Source organism: Larimichthys crocea, chromosome XVIII (assembly GCF_000972845.2).
Source record: "Larimichthys crocea isolate SSNF chromosome XVIII, L_crocea_2.0, whole genome shotgun sequence".
In the NCBI taxonomy this organism is placed as follows: domain Eukaryota; kingdom Metazoa; phylum Chordata; class Actinopteri; family Sciaenidae; genus Larimichthys; species Larimichthys crocea.
In genome coordinates, this window is record NC_040028.1 from 9,745,796 (window position 1) to 9,771,004 (window position 25,209).

At 39.9% G+C, this 25,209-nt stretch overlaps 2 protein-coding genes across 5 annotated transcripts in view; one reads left to right on the forward strand and one right to left on the reverse strand.

Moving 5' to 3' along the window:
* Positions 1–21,317, reverse strand: part of LOC104923847 (dehydrogenase/reductase SDR family member on chromosome X) — a 48,138-nt gene extending 26,821 nt beyond the window's left edge. The window contains exons 1-2 of one of the 3 annotated variants that reach the window (XM_010737036.3): positions 20,623–21,317; positions 3,153–3,260 (exon numbers count right to left, since the gene is read on the reverse strand). In XM_010737036.3, coding sequence (XP_010735338.2) covers positions 3,153–3,258 — 106 coding nt within the window. In that variant the 5' untranslated portion in view covers positions 3,259–3,260; positions 20,623–21,317. Of the gene's footprint in view, positions 1–3,152; positions 3,261–6,093; positions 6,298–20,622 lie in introns of those variants that run through there. The other 2 variants (XM_019268087.2, XM_019268088.2) reach the window with 2 other exon arrangements.
* A 1,032-nt stretch (positions 21,318–22,349) lies between these two features.
* znf148 (zinc finger protein 148) overlaps positions 22,350–25,209 on the forward strand; it is a 12,721-nt gene continuing 9,861 nt past the window's right edge. For both annotated transcript variants that reach the window (XM_019268084.2, XM_019268085.2), the window contains exon 1: positions 22,350–22,551. In XM_019268084.2, coding sequence (XP_019123629.2) covers positions 22,422–22,551 — 130 coding nt within the window. In that variant the 5' untranslated portion in view covers positions 22,350–22,421. The remainder of the gene's footprint in view (positions 22,552–25,209) is intronic.

Consider the following 25,209-nt stretch of genomic DNA (forward strand, 5'->3'; position numbering starts at 1 on the left):
CAGTTTTTTTCTTAAATTATTTTAGACTGCCGTGCAGTGGTGTGCAAGCTTTTATTACACATTATGAAATAAATTTTCTCTGAGGTGTGAATAATCTGAACAAAGAAAAAAAGTTTTAGACTGCAATCACACTCAGTGAGTGGTGTTTTCCATTTATGTAATTCCAAATGAGCAATTTGGATTTATATATTCTGTTCACTCTTCTTTCTCTGTGTTGATAATTTATGCCTAAAACTGCTGCCATCTTTGTCTTTAGGGAAAAGGAAAAATAAAATAGGAGAAAGGACAAAAAAAAGATGTGAAAATGTAACATTCATTTAAACAATTAAGAGGTGGAATTATTGCAAATACAGATCATGATGATGTAACCTGAATCTTGACCTACAACCTCAATTCGTTTATTTAGTTTACTGTTCAATTTGCAAGGGGCATGCACTTAAGATGTACATGTAATTAAAAATGATTCAAGTCAATTTGCATTTGCAGTCTCTGGGCAGGAAGTACACTCACCAGTGCCTCTCTGTATTTTGTAAATTAACATAATATATCATACATAATATGATAAGTAAAAATCCCTGTTTGGCACGACCACATGTCAAGGTTGTGGTTTATTCTGATCACCTGATGGTTTTAGTTGAAACCGAACTCAGTAAGTGTACACTACAGAGAATAAGGAGTAAAACTTGATCCTTTTAGTTTAATGGGAGTTGAAATGAACTCGAGCCCCACGGGAGTGTACATTTGAGGAGATGCTAATGGCAGTTAGCTCAGCTGCCAGCTGTGGAGTGTTGCTGGGAGAAATCTTACGTGAAAAGGAAAAGACACACTTCAGCGAAACATAAATTCCCAGAAAAACCCTTCAGACACAAAAACAAAGTGCAATAATACGAACAATTAAACAGGATGTCTTCTTACCACTCCTGTGTCTCTTCCACAGAAAAAAAACTACAGATCAGGACATAAAAAGCTTCAGATAGTGTCTTAATCTTAATGTGTCATGTGAACCTGTGTGTCAAGCATTACGGCTGATCCAACTCCTGTAAAGTGTTTAAAAACAGACAACAAAGTATAAAGGAAACAACGATGTAAATACATCTCTGAACAACCCAGTGCATGTTCGCTTAAGTTCAGCCCAGAAAAGCTTGTTTCAGCCAAAAACAGTTGGGAGATAACAAACATTCCCACAGATAAAAGTTAAAGATAAAAGCTGAACATGAACATATATTTATATATATATAGATATATATATTACTCCAGAGCAACTTCCTTTCCTTGCCTCACTAGCAACAACACCCAGTACACAAAGCTCTCCTACGGCAAGAGGCTCTTTCTGCAAGATGCAGAGAAAATTATTCCAATACAGACTGGTGTTATCAACAACAATGGCCAGCACAGACATGACGACGGGTCGGTTTGTCCGCGAGAAAAACATGTTCCTCTTTCAAAAACCTATATACAGATTCCATGTGCATAATTCATTTCAGAGTCTAGAGCCAGAAGGCTCAACAAAATGCGTGTGTGAAAGAGCCAAAGCGTTAATCACAGATGGAGCCTTGAGCTGCATAACATGAAGGGGAAAGACAAGGTAGGTGTAGTGATCGACATATTTGAGCAAGTGGTTCTGAGGATACAGGAAGAAGTGAGTGATAGATGTAGTGCATCACATTAGTGAGTACAAACTAGATGGCACTTCGAGGAAGGAGGACAGATAAGTACAGTACAGTAGATAGAGATTAACGGACAATGGGAGTTCATTAAACTATTTATATACAGTTCACACACATAAATACTCTTGTGAATATTTAATCTCTCGCTGTCTTTATCTGTTTTTCTCATCCTACTTTTGATGGGAGCATCTATAAATTCTGGACCATTTACAGAGATCCTGTAAAAGAATCATTATGTCCTCAGTTTGGTTATTGGTTACTTTGTTTATCTTAATTTGAAATAAATCCTTTGCACATTTTCCCAGTCTTACATAGAGGCATAAGGCTTTTCCTTTCTAAGACTCTGTTGTATTGCATTTATCTGTGAACCGTACATATTACTAAATAATTAACAGAACAATATGAGACCTTGTTTTATGCAAAACAGCCTCTCCTAATCCTAAATTTGCATTTAACACTCGGTTTGATAGCCTTTTAATCCCTGCAGAGCTCAAAAGGTCTTTACATCATCTCACAGTGGAGCATCACACGCATTTTCTAATGACGGAAACAAACTGTTTTGATGTTATTCCAAACCTTAAGACGGATCAACGGGGTGTCAAGAGACATCTGAACGCGCTGTTGACCGCCTGATACTAAGGAAGGATCTCTGACAGCGACAGGGTTTTAAATACGCGCACACAGAGGATTCCTTTAACATGACTGGCACTGCAGAGCCGGGGGTTTGTTCACTGTGCTATACACAAGACTTTATAAAAAAGGTCTGTAGCCTTGTATCTCACCCTATTCTGCTCAGATATACTGAAAAAGATGTGCTTTCCCACTCAACCAGACCAATTTTTTTTATTTTAACTGTCCAGACTTTAACACATGCACCTTTTAGATTTCCACAGACCTCACTGGAAACAGTGTTTGAAAGCAGAAGATTTCGACTGCGTGAAACTAATCTGTTTGGCAGCGATTGAAACATTCCCACCATCATCTGTGACGAGTCAAGGCTGAATTCTGGCATCAGTTTTACATCTGCACGTGAGTCTTTGACAGATTGTCATGTTTGCTGCAAGGGACAGGTGATTCTGGCAGGACAGTCGTTTATCAAAGTGTTCAGCCTACTGCACAGCACACCCTGTTCCTTCCTATACCCATGCATGCTCCAACATACTCTCCATACTTTGTGAGTGAGTGAGTCTGCAGTTGAAGAACAACACTCACCATCTACTGAGGTTAACCTAGTAATGTCTTTTATAACTTTTATCAAAATTAACTTTTATTTATTTCCTTTTAGGAGCTTCATTTATTTTTATTTTGCACTTGAAAGGCAAAATAATGTGGGTAATAAACAAAATAGTTATAGCTATTATTATAATTGTTATGAGTGTGTTTGCTGTAAATTTGAGTGTAAACTAATAGTTCGTCCTGAAAAGGTTACACCTCCTGTCCTTAAGTCGTGTTTGCGTGTAAACGGTGCAGTGCGTGATACTGTACCTATGATAACATGCGCCCCCAGTCTGGCCATGTGGCGGACTACCTCATAGCCGATTCCCCTGACTCCTCCTGTCACTATGGCAACCTTGCCATCTTGTCTGGGCATCACTGGCGGAGGCAGAAGAGGACACAAAGATATCAGGGAGAATGTCATTTGATAAGGAAGCCGTCTCAAGACGGGACGCTATTTCAAGACATGAGAGGACCTGGTAGTAAGACCTGTAAAAGATCTGCAAAGCTCAGACGGACTTTATCTGGGGCTTTAAATTCCATTCTTCCCTCTCCTAAAGAGTGTTGTAGTTGTAGTTTCTTTTGCTTTTAAAGTTTTAAAAATGCATTACATGAAGAAGCAGAGTGGTTCAGATCACCTAAATTAATGAGTACCAAAAAAAAAAATTTAATAAATTACTTCTGATTCTGATTCTGAATATCAACTTCGTATGATCTCGGATATGTCATCGAAAAAAGTAAACCATAACCACACACTTTCGTTTTGTATGGCAGCACTTTGACAGGGACAGGTCCTCACCAGGGAAAAGAGAGTTTATTTTCACGTATGCATATAAACATGAACATATAGATGCTGATGCTGAAGTAATCAACTTTGCATCATAATTAATACCATCCATTCGTCTATCTGTAACCGTGGTCACTGTAGGGCTGGAGCCTATCCCACGAGAGGCGGAGTACACCCCGTTCACACCTATGGCCAATTTAGAGTCACAAATGAACCTATGAAGCGCATGTCTTTGGACTGTGGGAGGAAGCCAGAGTACCCGGAGAAAACCCACAAACCTTCTAGCTGTGAAGCAACCGTGCTAACCACGGCATCACCGTGCCACCCCAATTAAACATAATTACTACCGGTAATTTCATATTTGAAGGTAAAAACAATATATATTTCTGTATCTATGTATGTAACTCCTGGAAGAGTATCTAGAGACTTTTCTTGTAGCAGCCACTTTGAGATGAAATAGTAGGGTCAACACATGTGTTTGCAATTATACTAATTAAGGTGCTGTTGCATTTATTGCAGCAGAGACTTTTTCCAATGAGCCAACATGCATACCACAAGCAGCACCCTGACTCTGTTTGACATTGTGTGAACTCTACTATTTTATGTCACAATGGCTGCTGTGAAAAGGGCAGCACACACTGTAGTTGTAGTGGTTGAGTCGTTGTACTGTCAGTCCACCGTTTAGATTGACCTGTAGCCAGGGATGCGCCGTATAGGGGGGAAAAGTTAGGACAATTCCAAGGATCCACGACTGACAGGGGCCCCAAAAAATAGGCAAACACCAATAAAGAATTATTAAACCATCATCAGTGAGTAGGGATGCACCGAAATGAACATTAAACCATCATCAGTGAGTAGGGATGCACCGAAATGAACATTTTAGGCCGAAACCAAATAAAAATTAAATGGTTGGCTGTTAAATTTTTCACTATTTTTTTTACTATTTGTTACGACCATAAAAGGGTATGAAAGAAGTAACATAAGAACCAGATTTTAAAGGTTGTCAAACAAAAGTATTTTATTAAATGAAAGTTCAGATTGTCTTTTAACAAAGGGAGGAGAGGCAAAAAAGGGAACAAAGGGCGAGCGGATGCTGTCAAAAGAACAAACAAATATAACAAAAGGAGAACTCTAACAGAGCCTGTTACTTTTCTAACAAGAACCAAAACGAAAAAAGAAAAGCCTCACTATCTAACACTAATTTCCTAATAACAAAACACACACCCAAACAGCACCCCTGAACTAATGTTACTAACAACCAAAATCCTCTAGGTGAGATCAGTGCTGCGACTAAACTAATCCCTGCCCAGTCCCAAACCAAAATTACCACCTCCTCACCAATTTCAAAACACACGGTTAACCAGATAGCACGGGGCGAGCTCATTACTATTGCACACACAATAAGCCGCCACGATGCTCTCGCCGCGGCTGCTTAAATGTCCTCGTGGGACTCGAGCATTGGTCTACTGGCAGAGGATGCGGAGGACGCTGCAGCCAATCCTGGTCCTCTCTGCTCGGAGGTCGGCGCCGTCAGGACCCAACCCCTCACCAGCGCCCGCCGACCTGCATTTACATAAAGCAAACACCCCACACACACATATAGGCCGGGGCGAAACGGTGGCGGCCGTAACACTATTGCATAAATAGCCTAGAATAAATTTGTAGACATGTTTTTTCAAAGAAAGTAAATGTTTATTTAATATCCTTCAAATATTCCGGTAGAATTTCCAGTTAGTATAATTATTATTTCATTTATATTGTTAAAAAGCCCATGTTGTTTTAATCACTGTTAATTTGTAATACTATTTAGTTTTATTATATTTTGGGTGAATTTCCATTTTTCATAAACGCATCATAGTCATTCCGACGGTCACTGAACGCACCTCGCATGTGTGAGACGCAGTAGTTTAAAGAGAAGTATATAGCTCCGCTAAAGAGCAGTGTATGATGTATTTCTTGCCTGTGTTTTTCTTATATCCTGCATCGTGGGTTTATTGTGCCCAAAAACTCCTGGCTGCGCCCCTGCCTGCAGCTGAGACAGTCTGCAGACCAAACTGCATCATGAGAAAGTTGAAATTTAAACACACATCGCTTGGAGACACATGTGGACGCATGTAAAAGACATAACTGGATTAGAGGACAAACAGTTAAACTCTTCTGTTAAATTCGGCCACAGTTACACAAAGAAAATCAACTTTATTTCATTCATGTTTTCACTTTTACACTTCTCTCTCTAGCGTTAGCTCCCGTTAGCTGGCGTAGCGTTAACGCCAGTGACATCTCACACCACAGGAAGGGAACAGCTCCTGAATAAGTGTGCTAAATAAGAGTTTGCACTTTATTTATGTAACTATATGTACCGACTACAGCGTCTCATACACGGCTGTCCCGTTTACGGAGGCGCGCACTTGAAGCTGAACTGACCTGGCAGCGCTGGAGCTCTGCGGAGCAGCTGGACCAGCAGCACCTTCAACCCGAGCAGGTAAAGTCTGATAACAGGCAGAAGATAAGACCGAACAGCAGACAGAAACATCGCTACCCGGTCATGTAACGGAGAGAGCAGCGAGGAGGAGGAGGAGGAGGAGGAGTGAGGAGGAGGAGGAGCAGCTCCGTAGGTGCCGTTCCGTCTATGGGACACGTTCCAATATGAAGTCCTCCACCCTCGCTTCCTTCCTTGTCGCGCCTGTCCTTAAACATTTCCTACAGAAAGACAGTAGAGATATGTACGGAAGCCCTAAAAGGCCATACATACATACATTTTATTCCCCCCTTTTTCCCGTGATAACGAGATACAGTCGTCCCTCGCTATAACGCGGTTCACTTTTCGTGGACTCGCTGTTTCGCGGATTTTTTTATCACTTGTATATATTTTTATATTTCATGTTTATTGCTTATTTTGCACTGAAGATATGAGGGAAACAAAATTTCAACTCTCTGTATGTACTGTACACTGTACTGTTGACTTGAACTTGAACTTGTATTTTTACCTGCACTATTTTCTAAGAAGAATAAGTAGATATACTTTATTGATCCCACGACGGGGAAATTCTTTTCACAGCCATACATACATACATTTTATTCCACCCGTTTTCCTGTGATAACGAGATACAGTTGTCCCTCGCTATAACGCGGTTCACTTGCGGACTCGCTGTTTCGCGGATTTTTTTAGTGTAATTTTGCATGCTTTTTTTTTTTTTACAGCGTACTGTACAATATGAACGCGCATTGTGTTCTGCACCATCAGAGGAACTGTGAAATACGCGTGAGTTACTGTTAATAATTTCTTATGTGTCAAACCTTGTAGATTGATCATTAAAATTAAATCTGTTAAAAATGTTTGGGCTTGAAAACAGGTTTTGATCTTTGGTTTCATTTACTAATACAGTATTGTACTTATTTTTGTTAAATCTGCGAAAGTTTGAACTTTGAGAGTGAGAGAAATGTGAGAAAATGTTAATGCCTGTCTGAGAAAAGTGTATAAAAGTGTGTGTTTAGGGGTTTTACGGCCTTAAAACATGTAGAATAATTGTAAAACTTACTTCGCAGATTTAGTTTATTGCGGGTTATTTTTAGAACGTATCCCCCGCGATAAACGAGGGACCACTGTAATTAATTCGAGATCTCGAAAAAACACAACTAGTCTAGTAGTGTATGAAATCAAGTGCGCCCGTATTACAGAATGTATGGCAAATGCATGTAGTCCATGATACGGAGCGAGCAAACCTATTATGCCACTATAAAATCCCATTGATCCATAATTTCTAAAAAGGTTGATACACTTGATCTCAGGACCATGCTGACTGTTCACTCACTCAGTATAAAGCATATTTACTGCATCATTTTTGAGCAATTCAGCCTCAAAGTTCATTATTTTAAATTGAAAAGGGCATTATGTACAATATTCCTATAATATACCTCGGCAGTGCCCAGGAGGTGAACTGGCACCTCTCCAGCCATTCCACCTTCCATATTTGGTCCATGCGGGACTTGAACCAGCCACCTCCGGTTCCCAAGCCCCAATGGACTGAGCTACTGCTGCCCTATTACTGTTAATACTGTTATACTGTAAATATATATTTCATACTAAATAATATCTTAGCTTAATTATCCCACACCAATAATTATGTTTGTGCTGCAATTGCTGCTGCCACATAAGATGTAGATATGTTAGTGTTTTCATTTCACTCTGTCCATACTGTTATATATAATATCTGTACTCTAGCTGTAACTGTATATATCTTGTAACATCATTTAAATTTAAATCTGCACTATTATTTATATTTCTCTGTTCATATGTACATACTCTGCACTTTACTGTCTGGTTAGACAATTCTGGTTAGAAGCTAAACTGCATTTTGTCGTCTTAGTACTTGTATTTTGCAATGACAAAAGTTGAATCTAATATAATATAATCAATGTTTACAACCTATTTTAAAAATGGGCGTTTTTTGAGATTACCTACTGCCTTCGACTAATTGTTCTGACAGCTCACTGACTAGTTGACCTTGAAAAAAAAACATCTCTTGCAGCTATCCATCACTTATCTATAGAGGTGGAATTAGTGGGTGATGGAGGCCAGTCGTCGCTGCTGCTTGGTTGCTTGATGTGCCGTATGATCCTTCTCTGCAGATCGAGCATATTGCTCCCTTCAGCTCACTGACTATCTTATTAACTGCTGCCATGACATGACAGAAGCAACAGAGGCATGACACTAGTTTGAGCCGTAATTTTCCAGGAGCATTCCCTTTTAAGAATATGTTTCTGGAGCAGTGCAGCTCCTGTCTACAGCTCTCCAGATGCACTTGGTTGACTGCTAGATGTTGGGTTTTCCTCCCCTGGGATCACTTGAGTCCATCACACCAATCTACTCTTATTAGAGGCTAGTTATGCTCCTGTGGTAATTAGTCAAATAGGACCTCAGCTGTGAAAACCCTCACTTTTTCTGCCATCTGAGCACTGATTCCTCTGATTTAATCAGCACAAATGTGAACAAATATGCAGAATAAAATATGATATTTTTAATAACATCTGCTACATGATGCATGAAACTGTGATGCAAATTAAGCTTGTAGCACAGGACTTTATCATTCAAAAACAATTAGCATATTTTTATCTGCATAGATTTTTAATATATGTTTATATTTTTTCAAGTAAAAGTGCATAACTCGTATAAGTGTTGATTACAGCTCCAGTAACTAACACTTCATGTGTTACACCCTGTGCACAGTTGATGCTGAACATCTTGGACCATTATCACTTCCACCTCAAACCCCTGATGCTTGTTTCAGTTGTGTCCTTGCTGGAGGGATCAGATTTTGCCAACATACTAAAAGACATGTCACATCTACTAAGTTACTTGTTGTATATAAATGGAAATGTGTAATTACATGAGCAGCTATATCAAATACAAAAGCAGCCAAATAGAGCCAGACTTCAACGATGAGAATCCTTGTCATCCTTGTAAATACATGCTTATCAGGTGTTTTACAAAATGAATGAAATTCATTCACCCACCTGTTTTTGAACAACCCTTCTACAAAAGCTCAGCTGAAAGTGGTTACAAGCTGAAAGTACATGAATGCCCTAATGTGTGTAATTGATGACTGTGAAGCTATCGCCGAGTGACTAAAAGAGCAAAGTTGTCATTCACCCTTTTCATCTTGGATGAATGTTTATTTCAGTCTCTTGGAAATGGCATGAAAGGACACCTGCTGCACTGAGTCACCTTCCCATAGCAAAATGTTAAAATGCTAATGGACATCGCTAAATCAATGCGACCTGCTTGAGAGTGGAAACTGATTAAGCGTAATTACTGAATCTATATCTAGTTATTAGTATGATATATTGACATAGCATGTATGAGTAGCTTTGAGTTTTAAAAATAGGCCATTCAGTTTGCGTTGTATGACGTGTGTTGTACTGAACAGAAAAAGGCTTTGATACAGACTCTACTTTACTTTTCAGAGATGGCTAATAAAAGAAATGCCTTATGGAAGAGAGAAAAATTCACTTTGTTTAAGACCTGTCTCCGTCTCAGCATCAACACACTCGCTTTCTGTCTGTGCTATATCATCAGCCTGGTTTCACCAACTTACTTATTATTTAATAGCTATAATTACTAGTTACTTCGCAGACTAATACATGCATTGTTAAAGAATAAACCAGCAGCTCCCACCATTTTAGGATTTCATAAAAGCAGTGTCTAGGCCCCTTGTTGTGTTTAGGATGTTTATGAGTTGCTGGCAGCTCTAACTGAAACATTTCCACTCTAAATTTTTCAAATGGTTTCATTTAGAGGGAAGTAAAATTAGAGAAAAGTCCAAACAAATAATAGAAAATGTATGTAGCAGAACTTTTTATTCTTTCCTGCCCCATTACTCATCTCCCAACACCTCACATTTATCTTGTGACTATTGGTTAGTAACCACGGGACTAAATTACAAACTGTATATAAAGTATTAGTAGTAATATGCTAAATGTGCATTGATGCATTAACATCTAATTATGTCATATATCATGATCAGTGGACAGAGAGGATATTCTCCTCCAGAATGAGTACATTATTGTAATGAGATCCGAGTACTGTTAAATGTGGCATATTAAATATATAAAGAAGGTGTATTCAATTAAAGCCTGAACAATTATAGGCACGGTGGCTGAACAGACAAAGAAAGAGCACCACTCACATCTCCTAAAACAAAAATCCTGCCACAACATTGAATTCATTGGTGATTGGCCTAAAGAGAGAGACAGCATCCGAACTTTATTTAATTTACTAAAAAAGAAAAAGATTTCAAGCCAAATAATGGAGCTATGCCAACATAAATCAGAAGAGACTGCTGTGATGGATTGTGTTTTGCTAGCAGGGCAGATCCAGCTGAATTATGGCACTCAAAGTAGGCCAACCAAAGTCTCCTAGTCCTTCATTGCAACTAAATTACAATCATCTATGTTAAAGGCAGGTCTGGGGCATTCACAATCACTTTCACTTTTTTCCTGTTTGGCAGGGAAATCATTAGTATTAGTTTGTGTCTTGCCCGCTATCTAGTAGTTAAGGTCAGGCTATAACAGCAGCACTGACAAGAAGTTGGCCCCAGTTATTAAAGTCTGCTTAGAGGGCGGTTAAATGAGCAGCAACATAAAGAGACTGTGTCATCACCACTGCCCGGATGGAGGCTGAGCCGTGGAGGCTCTGTGTGTGTTTGTGTGTGTGTATTTAAATGTGCACGTGTTGCTGTTAATGTAAGCTGAGGGGATGTGTGTGTGTGTGTGTGTGTGCACACGTGTGAGTGTTTGTTCTGCCACAGCCTGAGAGGTTTGGGGGTCAGTGAGGCGAGCTGGCCTGCTATTGTTTAAAGGAAATCGCATCTCACGCATGACTATGGGATGATTATTTGGGATGATGGGACATCAGGGAGACAGTCTTTTACACACATGAACACACACACAAATGAAAACGTATGTACGCACACACACACACACACACACACACACACACACACACACACAAGACATGCTGGGAACAGGACATGACAGTAGGGTGTGTGATGTAAATAATATGTGAACAGCATCAAAATAGCTCCAAAGAACAGTCACCTAGTTTTATATGACAACCACTGACCGGCTGCAAATCCCAACTTGTCTTATTTTGTAAATCCAAGCTGACAACAGCTCTACGGGATCTGTGGGTGTGTGTGCTGCCGCTTCAAATGTAATCTTTATTTCATGTTTCACATAGATTTATTCCTGGTGAGCACAGAAGGTAGATGATATTGGATATATTTTTAGTAGAAAATGACACTAACAGTTTTCAAATATGACGGTTTTGACACGCTCTTCCTTAACACTTTACCCCATGTCTGTTGCCAATCAACTGACACCAGGGGGAGATGGCAGGTGAAGGTTTCATATTGTGAAGAAAGGGGATTTTCCGTGTGCGTCACGGGCAATTTGAGCTCCATAGTGTGACCGCTTGTGTGAATTGATGTTGTCTTTTTCTTTCACCGTTCCTTTCAGAGATTTTCAACAAAAGGTGTCTCCAATCAAGGGTGGTCCATCCTCAAATGAGACAGTTCATGTATATGCAAGATAAACCCACGGTGAATGCTTTATTTTGCAACCTGTTGAACAAAGTGTCTGTGTGCAAACTGGTGTGGGGAAATAGCAGCAGGAGTGTTTCTAGTATGTACAATATGTGCTGGTGAGTGTGACATAAATGAAGAAATGCTTAAAGAAATTAAATCACTGGTGCTGTACAGTATGTACAGTATGTATGTCAAGTGTTGTCTTGTAGTTTAGGAAAATGTGAGTCAGGAACACCAACATTTCTGGCAAAGTGGAAAATAGTAGACAGCACATTTGGTCAAGTACTGAACAAACAGTTTTAGCACCCAACTCCCTGTAAAAGCACAAATTATTCATCAGTGTTACATTTTTAATTTGTGTACAGATTAAAAAATGGAGATACAGGGTGTTAATAGACCCCTTTCACAGCAGATACTTCGTCTTGTCAAGGGGTGGAATTAATAACATTAACGATGGCTGCATTCCATTTAGGCAAGCCAGATCCAGGGCTGACATGGTTTACTGGAATAAACTGCTGTGAACATCAGCGTCTATCAGTTAAATTTAGATCTTTTTTTTGTAGTTCATACAAATGTTAGAACCAGCTATCCTCTGATGACAATTTAGCTTCTGTGGGCCTTTGTTTCTGGGCTTTTGGTGTAGCCAGCAGATATGGATGGATACCAGATATTCAGGTAGACACTTCCTCTGCAGTACAATTAGCAACTTGATACGTAAGAATGACCTGCAAGACACATTTCTGCTAAACTCTATAAACAGATATCTGCATAACTTAGCTTTTTTTAAAAGCTAAACCTCTACACAGACGTCGTATCCATGATGTCACCCACAGCTTGTTTCTGAAGCTCAGCATGTAGTGGCTCTGTCGGCCATCATCTTGGCAGTACTGCCTCTTCTGCCTCCCAGCTAATCCAAAAATGGGCAAATATGTTCGTCAGTGGACCTGAGGCTGGCTCAATGACAGGCTACCTGTAACGGCAGCCACCTGTCAATCAATGTGGTCACACTGTTAATTATGCATAAGCTAATGACTTGCTGGCTCTAGATACATATTTACCTGACATACACTAGAGTGTCTTCTCATCTAACATTGGTCATGAGTACTTCCACTTCTTTACCTGAAGTCAAGAATCTTTGTAAAGGGGCGGTCGGTAGCGTAGTGGGTTAAGCGGCCGCCCCGTGTGTAGAAGCTTCAGTCCTCGCTGCAGCTGGCCCTGGTTCGAATCCCGTATCCCGGACGACCATTTACTGCGTGTCATTCCCCCTCTCTCTGCTTCCTGTCTATCTTCAGCTATACTATCATTGAAGGCCAAAAAAATAATCTTAAAAAAAAAAAAGGAATCTTTGTAAAGGCCATCATCATATACTATCTCTCAAATGGGCATGGGCTTCCAATCTAGACCTTTCTTCTAGCTCTCCTAGCTCTCTATGAAGACAGGGGAAATCTATTCAAGGACAAACATTAACACTCAGATCATAAGTAAGAGAGGAAAAAAAAAACAAGAAACCAATTCAGAGAGAGATCCCCTCCACAGATACTGTAGATTGCGCTGGGAGCCATGGGTAAGAAAAATGTAGTGGACCTTACGTGGACAGATTCTGTAATTCTGTTACATCGAATCAGCTGCAGCCGCCACAGGCTTTCCGTGGGGAGAGAAGCCAAAGGCCAGCTTGTAAACACGAAAGTGAAACCTGAGATTTTTGCATGTGTTTGCAGTGAGCGACTGCACACGCCATATAACAGCATCCTGGATTCACATCCGGATCAGGTCTTTTTGTCCCTCTTTTTTTGACTTACAGGAATTTGTGTCAAAAAGAGTCACAAATGCCATGAGTCATAAATTACACCTTTATTTTTGGGATTGGGTAAAAGTAACTAAAAGAAGTTAACCATGCAAGTCGTGTAGTATGTTTAGAAATAGATTTACATGGGTTAAGCATGTAGAAAAGGGCTACAACAGTCAAATAAATAAATAGAAAAGTTTTTGGAGGTTTCTCTTTATGGAGGTTTCTCGCCATTATAATCATTTTAAAATCCAAGAGTTCCTTTTTTCTAAACTATGAGCTTCACATAGCTTTACAGAACTCATACAGAACTTTCAAATGACCACTTGAACACAATATTCCTTGAACTGTAATTAGCCTGGCTTTCAATTTTCAGACTAGAAGGCCTTACAGTGTCTGAAAATGTCAAATATCTCCAAAACCTGGGTTACATTTGAAGCAAGGAATAGACCATGTAGGTGCAGAAATTGTGCTTTATTGTGCAGCACCTAGTTTAAAAGCAGAACAAAGGCTCAATTGACTGTATGGCACCTAGTTTAAAAGCAGAACAAAGGCTCAATTGACTGTATGTAAATGCATTTTAGCTAAAAATCACAAGTAGTCTTGATTTAGGTGGATGCATACACGTATATCTGCTGTGTATTTTCTTACGCTCGTGGATATTTTGTGTGTGTATGTGTGTGTGTATGCGCTCATGTTCATCAAGTGCATCATTTTCCTTTATGTCTTCAGGGAGTGGATGGTTTCCCATTAGTAGATGTAGAATGAGGAGCAGTGGGAGGGATATTTGCTTGCACCAATTAAGTCTGTCATTAACTACATGCGCTCTCTTTCTCACACACACACACAAACACAAATGTGGACCGGCGCTGCACACACACACACACACACAAAGTATTAAGCACATTTAATTTAACAGTCTGCAAGTCAGTGTGTTTGCCCGTTTCTGTCTAAAAACCTGTTGTCACTGAGACAGGACTGTGAGGAGACTCTTGAATCTCCTTGTGCTCTCTCACTTTGTGTCTCTCACTCCAGAGCTAAGTGCACACAGAGGGACTCTAAGGTGGTGTATGTGTGTGTGTGTAGGTGTGTGTGTGTGTGTTTTCCTTCCTTGACTTCAAGCCCTTCCATTTAACCTGAAAACACCAATGCCTCGACTCAGTCATGTCAGTCACACACACTTACACATTTTGTTTTGGGTGTGTGACTGTGTAATCAAATCACATCACATCACCTATCTAAAAAGGATGCTGCCTCTGATTATTGATGGTATGATAGCAAGATTATTGTAGCATTTAATACAAACTTTTGAGTCTCCACTAATATTCATCCAACATACACATTGGTGGCAAATAAAAAAAAAACACCATTGGCTAAATTTAGATATTTAAACGTGACGATTTTCAAACAGATTTAGTGTAGATGTGTAGTGTTTCCCCGTGAATTTCATTCTAGTGAGGACCAGCATTAGGACCACCATGGGACGATAAAGGTCTCTATTCAGGTTAATAACGGGGGGAACATATTTGCAAGATGATTAAAATGTCTCATAATTAATACAAGCTAACCTTTTCCCATAGGAAACCAGTGCAGATGATAAATATATAATCAACACCCTGCATCACATCTGTTCCGTGTGAAGTAGTTGACACGAACAGGACTAAATCTGAAGACAACTGCAGTACTACATCACTCTGGATTCGGGTCGTGGTTTGCTCATGTTTAACAGTATTGATTGAACTGTCCACCTGGCCAGAGGGATGGCAGATCTGATTCATGTCTAACGCAGCGTTTCCCTCCCAGTCTGCGCTGAAATGCTAATAATGTACGCTGTTTCGGCTGGAGGGAGTCTATTACAATGACGGTATCGCATCTTTTTCCATTGGGGGATTGCAGACTTAGAAGAAGAAAAGGAAAGGCTTGCACGCGTATTCTGGGAAAAGTGTGTGCATGTTTGTGTGAATGTGTGAGTGTGTATTGAAGCTTGGAAGCAGCAGACACGTGTCACCTCAGCTCCAGTGCCGTCAAGCTAAACTGACATAAACAGCCCCAGGCGGCCCTATCAGAGATGGACTTTACATAACGGCTGAGTCACTCACAATCTATTTTTATGGCTTTGAGGTGTGTGTGTGTGTGTGTGTGTGTGTGTGTGTGTGTGTGTGAGTGTTCCAGAGCTTCTATCTTTCTAAGAGCCAATTTGGATAGACCTTCAGAATGAGGACGTACTGTATTTGTATGTGACGTCAGGTCGTCCTGACCACGCTTCACTTCTTTCAGGCACCGCTTGAGGGCTCGGACTTTTGGTTTTGAAGTTAAAAAGTTAGACTAGGGATTAAGTTAAGGGAGGGTAAGTATTTTAGGAAGGAATTGTTTGCCTTCATTAAAGTGTAGGAGAGAGCTGACAGGAAAGGATAGGTGAGAGACAAGTGGGATGAGGTGCAACAGGAGGCCTGAGGCATGTAGTGCTGAGTGAATAAGTAAATCCAAAAAATGCAACAAGTGTGCATTCCAGAGAGCGAAAAACTGTTTTCTCATGCTCAAAACTCTGTATATTGCAGGAGAAAAAGATGGCACACCATCAAAGGATTAGAAATCTGTCCAGAATATCAGCTTGTCCTCTGTCTCCTCTTGTTAGTGTGAGTAAGTAGTGGAGTCCAGATACCAATATTAATATTTTAGGAGTTTTAAACAAGTTGATATGTCAAACAAACTCAGACAAACTCTTTTGATGTTTAGTTAGCTATGCAATAATGACACTTTTTCTGAACAACTCAAAAATCAGCAGATTTATCATTTGGACTCCACTAAGTGGTGAACACCAGTGGTGTAGTGGTGCCTGGAGAAACCGGCACACTCTAATTTATGCAACTTTTCTTTTTTTTAAATGAGCGGGCCCTTTAAGCAACCTATGTTCTAAACGGTGACATGTAAGACTGCTCTTGCATATTCAGATCTTGAATATTAGATCAGTAGTATTTGCACATTTCCACTTAACCTCAGCTGCTTTGCTTCAGGAAGTAAGGATCATTATTAAAAAAAATTAACATTAACCACAGGAGATTTTGCAATAAATACTTGCTCACAGACAATTGAGACAACTACGTAATTATGCATTTCAAGTGAAGCATTCCTTCTTCCCTTAATACACCCATGTAGTACAATTCAATGCTCATTGCTGAATGATGCACATCAGAGAGGATTTTATACCCAATGTCAACTGTAAAATAAGTTGGTATACCTGTGACTTGAGTGAGTACCTCCATCAAGGCAGAACGATATACATTTTTTGATGACAGAAAACAGAAAATGCTTCTGGATATGCATTAGAGTACAAACAGGGAGGTAGCAACGATGGGGTGGATGCCCAGTGCAGTCGTCATACAAGGTTTAAAATCCTGATGAGCCCAACGTCTTATTGTTAAGAAATCCTACAGAAAATTGCTGAACCTGAATCCTTCTAGTCACTCAGCCCATCGTCTAACTCTCTGTATTAAACTCAGAACATGTTTTGGTACACCTTATTTTTAAAAAGGTTACTTAACAGAGCTTAACATTTATGAATGTAAATTCAATTAATTAAATACTCACTAGGCTCTTAAAAAAAAGGTAATATTTATATAATGTATTTCCAATTCAAATCCATCTAGTATTTTTTTTTATATTTGCATTTTCAATATAACTTAGCATTTCACAAACAACATCGCCCTTAATTTATGTTCCTATTTCACTTTGCACTTTTTAAACATCTCAAGTTAGAATTCACATTTCAGATTAGACAAAGCAAAGAGCTAATTATCAATCATCAGGCCAAGTATACTTTTTTTCACCAGACAGGTGTAACAGAGTGGATGTGAACCGCAAAAAAACAGACAAAAAAAAAACAGCCTCATCCTAGATCAGCATTTTGATCCGAGCTGATATTACAACAGTGTTTTAGTTTCAGCAGAAAAAACAGCAAATATCATGTACACGATAATGACTGTTCTTGTACCATTAAGTATCCACTCCTACTCAAGTGTCCTTGAGAAGGACAATGATTCTTTATGGCTCCAGTAGCATTATTCATGACCTCTGACCTCCAAGCAAAAAAATCTCATACGTATATATCCAGAAACTATAGAAAACTATATATATATATTTTTTTAATGGTAAATCCATGACAACGAGACATTTTCCATTAGGCATGTATATTATATTTCAATGAATTTACTCGCTAAAAGTAACAATGGAGGTCTACAACATTTCCAGTTAAATGAATCAACAGTATGCTAAAAAGTATTTGCAGCTGTTCGACACTTGAAGGACAAATATTGAAAATATACAAAAGTATGAATTATTCACAGTGAATGCCAATAAACAATAGCTTTATTTAACACGTTTTTACTATCGGTTGCTTGTGTCCTGTGACCTTAAATGCCACATCTCAGTTGCTCAAATCTTGACCTTTACAGTCACATTTATAGTTTGACGATGGGAAACTTCTCTGATTTTTATATGTATGAAGACAGTGTTGTGTAGGACTGCAGAATTTATTAGGTATTTGTAAATATGCATGACAGTTTATGAAGATTATAAGGCTAGAATAGGTTAACAAATCTCCACCACATCAAGCTTCAATAATTTACTTTCATCCTTAAATATTTTATGACTTCAATCTCAATTGAACTTGGATCTATCAAGGTGTATTAACATTCAAGCATCGTCAGTGTCTCCCACAAAACTGGTATAAATATAGTGTGTTGTTCTCTGTGTATGAGTTAGGATAAAGTAAGTAAAATCCATGCTGTGTGATTTTGACACACTTCCAAATGTGTGTAAGATTAGAATTAACTTTTTAGGTCACATACACACACACACACAAACTGGTGCTCCACAGTTAGTACACTGCAATATTACAGTTTACACACGTATTTAATGAAGGAAAACATTTTCAATAAACTTGAGTGAATTTCAGTCATGGTCATGTCACATACAAAGGCATACACACACACACACACACACACACACACACACACCTGTCTCCCACGCTGAGTCCCGTTGAGCCTTTCCTGCTCCACTTTTTTTTTTTTCATCTGTCATTCTGGAGCATGTCAGTGTTTAACCCCCTCCCACGCTAGCACGCAGACACACTACCTTTCTTTTTTAACAAACTGCACAAACATACACAGTCACTCAAACATGGCTTTTTTCCCCCTTCTTTACACCTTAACACACACTTGCACACACACACACACGCACACACACACACACATACACACACAGACAATCCAGGGCACCGGTTTAAACAGACAGACACCAAGAGTTGAAGCAGTTGTTCCCTCTTTCTCTTTCTCTCTCTGTCTCTCTATCTCTTCCTGTATGGCATTATTCGGGGTGATAAAATTTGAACTCATAGCTGACAGGAATCATTTTGTAGTCCGGTCAAAGAGGGCATCTGCCATCCCACCAGACTCCTTTTCTCTGCGGGAGAGTACACACGACAGTTAAAGAGGCTGCAGGGTTTCTTCCTTATGGCTGCATCCAGCATTTAGTCTGCTTATGGATTTTTAAATACACGAATGCGGTGCTTGACATAAAAAGGTTTTTTAATTTTTTTACACTTAGACTTGCACTTTCTCTGCGAGCTGTGGGGGGAGAAGCTTTACTGTTTAAATCCTCTGGAGTCGGGGGGAAATAGTGATGTGGGGTTCCATAAAAAGGTAGAAAAGCTAAAATCTGAGTCTAAGCTGCAGTCAGTTTATTATTCAGAAATCACCAATCAGTTATATTTTATAAGAGGCTGAATCATGCGTTTTACCTCTGTAAAAACGGACGTCTTCATGTCAAGATGTGTAACACACATTTACAGCATAAAGATTAGAGGAACCTAAAAAGATGTGTAAACACTTTACTGCAAATATCGACATACATAAACTGGGTTTTTTGTCTGCATCCCTCTCACTCTATCCCTGCTTAAATGTCCTAAAAACCCTTAAAAGGCAACATGTCCTTGGTGTGTCCTTCACGTTATCCACTTTAAAACGTGCACGATTTGTTAATTTCCCTTGGTTCAGGGATGCCGGAGATGAAAACAAAATGCTTTGGACCCAGATGAAAAATGGCAATCAAACCTCACATGTTTAATAGCTTTATGGGCCATGTGACAGCATAGGCATTGAGGGGACCAACGTGCCTGCAATATTGAGAAGTCCCTCATTAAGCGTGGCCAATAGATGCTGTAAGTGTGTGGGCGTGTGTGTGTGTGTGTGTGTGTGTGTGTGTGTGTGTGTGTGTAAAAGTAAATATAACAGCATCAACCTAAACTAAGATTTGACATAGCATGTTGAACAAGCTCACTGATGTCAAGGGAAATATAAATGCGTTATGCGTAAAAGCATTAGCGGGGTATTCATGATAAGGAGTCCAAAACATGGCACAAGGCAGATTAGGAATAAGACGCACGGGAGCCAATGGACATAATCCTGTTATCTCGTTGGATGTAAAATACCAGTGTGGAAGCATCCTCAGAGACCAGAGATGAACTGAACATGAACTAATGCTGCAGATATACGGAAGGGGGGAGATGGTGGTGGTGGCGGGGAGAGGAGGGGGGTGCAAAACAATATTGGCAACCTGATGTAAACACAGTTGTTTTTGACCTTAAGGGACACCCACGCCGTTTACCGCAATGTCACCGGCGGTCTTTATACTCCATTAGAGCCCACACACGCGCGTCCGCACCGTTTTGCGTTTGACACCAGTTCGATATCCTCCTGATGACATTGTTTCACCTTTGAGAATGCACTGTCAGTAACAACACCGGGTCTGTGATATATAAGTCAGCGTGGATGAACAGTCGCTGTTAAGTTGAACAAAAAATGTTTGGGGCTCTGCTCATTAGGGATTTGGGGTACTGGGTGCCGGTGGAGACGCACTTCGGCCATCACCTTCTAAACCAGAGCGCATTTCACATTACGCACGACAGGAATGCACGCGTGCACACACATGCATAGAGAGAGAGAGGCACACACACACGTCCAGGGATAACCCAGAAACATCCAAACACAAAAGAAAGACAAGACAAAAGGAAGACAGCAGACTTACGGGATGACCCTGGGCTCTGCGGGCTCCTCTGCGCGCCCCATTGTGAAATTCCCGTTTTTCCCGTTTTTAACGGAATCCTCAAATGCCGTGGTCGCAGTCCACGTCTCTGCAAATGTACCAAAGGATCACATAGAGGATGAGGAGTATGGCGAAGATGAAGAGCGCTACTAGGATGGCCTTGGTCACCGGAGAGATGAGCGACTGCATGTCAGGAGCAGAGCCGGTCACAGCGGCGTGGAGCTCCGCGTCCGTCCGTCCTCAGTCTGCTGTCTCTCTCGCTCTCCACCTCTCCTCTCCGCCGCTCCGGTAGCAACTGTTGAGGACGGAGCCCGAGGCTTTATCGTGCGCGGACATACACATTAAGAGCCTGAAGCACATGCACATGCACACGCACTCCGCGACGCGAATTTATACCGGCGATCCGGGCGCGCAACGCGTGGGGGGCTTCCCTTGCTAGAGGAGGCGCAGGAGTGGGCTGTTTGTCCCCAGATCCACTCTCGCAGACTGCTTGTCGCACATCAGGAGAGACAGTGACAGGGGAGACACGCGTGATAACAGCCGATGTTCGTTCACAAAAGGTTGAAATTCAGCAGGTGGAGGTTTGGAATCAATCCAAAAAGAGATGTTTCTAGACACAGAATGGAGAAGTCCTAAGTTGCGCGCCGAGCTGCTGCACTTGTAGGCTAACAAGTTGATTAGTATTCCTGACGACAGAGAGAGAGAGTGTGTGTAGGTGTGTGTGTGTGTGTGTGTGTGTGTGTGTGTGTGTGTGTGTGTGTGTGTGTGTGTGTGTGTGTGTGTGTGTGTGTGTGATGGCTCGGCATGACAGGCCATCATCTTACCACGACCCTCAGCATTTCTTTTTGTGTCAAAGCTGTCAGTCAAAGGATTAATAGATAAATACAGATGGTTATATGCATTATGATCCACCTTTTTGCTGCCAATTGCACTGTTCTTTTGAGGTTGGCACTTACACTGTTGCCTTTACGCACCTTTCGAAACACAACTAATCTCATAATAAAGGCAAGTTGGTCTAAAATATCATTCAAAACACTTGTCATAGGACAGCTGTGGATATAATAAAATAAATATGACATGACTATAAACCTACAATGAGAAGTTTTGTGACTTAAAATAAGGAAATCAGAGTTGAAAAATGAAAAATGCCCAATAACATGTAAAGACATGCCTACATGAAACTGATTTTTCAGCCACTAATATAGTCGTGATGATCAGATGACCACAAATCATATTTATTCACCATGCAGACTATAAATAGAAAGCATTATCCGTGCTTAGTTCTAAGTTAATTCATATACTTATAAGTGTTTCAAATCAACACTGCCAATTTGCTGTATATACTTTTGTACGATATGCTTTTATTTACTATTGCTATTTTTGATATTTTATTATGTATAGTTTGTTCTTTATATTTTTATTCTCATGTTGTCTATCGTCACTGTGTGTTATGCTGCTGCACTGTAATTTCCCAGCTTGGGATAAATAAAGCCTATCTATCTATCTATCTATCTATCTATCTATCTATCTATCTATCTATCTATCTATCTATCTATCTATCTATCTATCTGATGTACATGTTTTTGAGTGACTAATTGAAAAAAATATATACAATGACATCAAATATCAGGATCGGCCGATGACAATTATTAATACATTATTATAATTAAAGTTCATTTATAGAAGTAGGTCGCCAAACTGAAGCTTGAGGGAACATCAGCAGCAGCAGCAGTGATTAAGAGCGCGCCCGCACCGTGACACTGACCCGATCCGGCCGCTAGATGGCGACAGATAGAAATCCTCATGCCTTCATGAAGTGTGATGGTGTATTCGATTATTCCGCACACCATCGTTACACTGTAGCCTTGCATAACAATCATGACAGCTATACGGGTTTAAGACGCATAGCAGGTAAGAGGAAACTATGCAGCTTTAATAGCCGGACATATGACCTGTGCGCTACTGAGACTTGTGTTGTTATTTGTCGTTGAAGCTGAGCTGGTAGTTGTGGCCTGTCGGGCAGACAGGCTGAGGAAGCTTCAGGCGCTACATGGCGTGACTGGTGACAAGTTTTGGCGAAATGCGCCAACTTGAAAGTGGCGTTTATGTGGTTTTATGTGAGTTGGTGATTTATCGTTGAATGCCGCTTGTGGTGACGCTGCGAGGTCGCCGTGTCAACTGAATGTTTACAGCAACAGACGGGAGCAATGTTTGCAGCAACTTGCTAAGCGGCTAGCTGACTAGCCTCGCACCAAACAGGCCGTGGACGGTTGTCAAGCGCGTGCGTGTACAACAACAACTTCCGGTCGAGACCGTCAAAGTAAAAGCATCTTGTTTTTAACTGCTTAAAAAAATTAGCTCGGTGACATTGACGGGAGCTGTACGTTATTCATTGCCTCGATTAAAAAAAAAGTAAAAGAACAATTTCCATTAACCTTCCTCCTGTGTTAGCTTTCTGTTACCGTCCCCGGTGTCTTATATCAGCTTTAAAATACACTAAAAATAATAAAAATAACATTCCTTGTCCATGAAAATGTTGGGTATAATATTTTGGATGTAGGTCACTGGGCCTTTTAAAAAAAAAAATCAGTATACCTGCAATGTAATAATGTATACCTCTTTCTTGATATACCTCACTTCACTGTGTATACTGTAAATACTGTTAATTCTGTCCACACTGCCGTATAGCCATACATATATTTATATTTATACTGATAATTCTGTTTACATTACACCGTGCCATATTGCTACACGGATGACTTTAGCTTTTTTAATTTTATATTTTTTACATCTTTTACTTATATTTTATATGTCATGTTTATGCTGTTTGCACGGGATAAGAGGGAAACGAAATTTCAATACTCTATGTCCTGTACATATAGCAGCATTGACAATAAAGTTGACTTGAACTTGAACTTGAACTCACGATTTGAAAGGATGAGCAGGCATAGCTGATTGTATATTGATTTATTTATGCAGTTCTTTCCCATGTAGTATTTGTAGTATTTCGGTGCCTTGCTAAAGGGCACCTCGGCAGTGCCCAGGAGTTGAACTGAAACCTCTCCAGCTACCAGTCCACCTCCATACTACCCTCCCAAGCCAAGTCTCGATGAACTGAGCTACTGAAGACAATTAAATCATACACAGCTGTATATACAACTTTTGGGTAAGATCCTTCTCTAACAGTCAGATGTTTTGAAGCTTGAAGATGCAAACAATCATTTACAGTCCTTACTTGATGACCGATCGCCGGCCTTTAAGACGCATAGCAGGTAAGAGGAAACTATGCAGCTTTAATAGCCGGACATAGACCTGTGCGCTACTGAGCCTTGTGTTGTATTTGTCGTTGAAGCGAGCTGCTAGTTGTGGCCGGTCGGGCAGACAGGCTGAGGAAGCTTCAGGCGCTACATGGCGTGACTGGTGACAAGTTTTGGCGAAATGCGCCAACTTGAAAGTGGCGTTTATGTGGTTTTATGTGAGTTGGTGATTTTATTGTTGAATGCCGCTTGTGGTAACGCTGCGAGGTCGCCGTGTCAACTGAATGTTTACAGCAACAGACGGGAGCAATGTTTGCACAACTTGCTAAGCGGCTAGCTGACTAGCCGCACCAAACAGGCCGTGGACGGTTGTCAAGCGCGTGCGTGTACAACACAAAACTTCCGGTCGAGACCGTCAAAGTAAAAGCATCTTGTTTTTAACTGCTTAAAAAAATTAGCTCGGTGACATGCGTGAAAAAAAAAAAAGTAAAGAACAATTTCCATTAACCTTCCTCCTGTGTTGGCTTTCTGTTACCGTCCCCGGTGTCTTAAATCAGCTTTAAAATACACTAAAAACAACAACAACAACATCTCTTGGTTTATCTTGTTAGGCTTCCTTATTCATGAAAATGTTGGGTTTAATGTTTTGAATGTGGGTCTCTGGGCCTTTAAAAAAAAAAAAAAAAAATCAGTATACCTCTTTCTTGATATACCTCACTTCACTGTGTATACTGTAAATACTGTTAATTCTGTCCATACTGCTGTATAGCCATACATATATTTATATTTATACTGAAATTCTGTTTACATTACACCGTGCATATGCCACACGGATGACTTTAGCTTGTATATATTTTTAGATTTGTATATTTTTAATTTTATTTTTTACATCTTTTACTTATGTTTATATGTCATGTTTTGCTGTTTGCACGGATAAGAGGGAAACGAAATTTCAATACTCTATGTCCTGTACAATAGCAGCATTGACAATAAAGTTGACTTGAACTTGAACTCTCGATTTCAATAAAAAAAAAGACAAATTAACCTCAAGAGAATCATATAAATAAACTAAAGGTTGTTGTGTTACCTGAATATCACCGAGGGGTATAGAAAACATCTCTGAAATGAATTTGCTTGTTTATTTTTTCATTTTAAAATAATAACTACAGTAACATCTATGTTGTTATGGGCAGTTTCGATCCATATATATATTTCTTCAAGAAAATGCAAAAAATATATATTTTTGTCAGCAATAGAACTCCAATATAAACACATTGAAACACAGGACAGGTCTTATACAAAATATTGATTG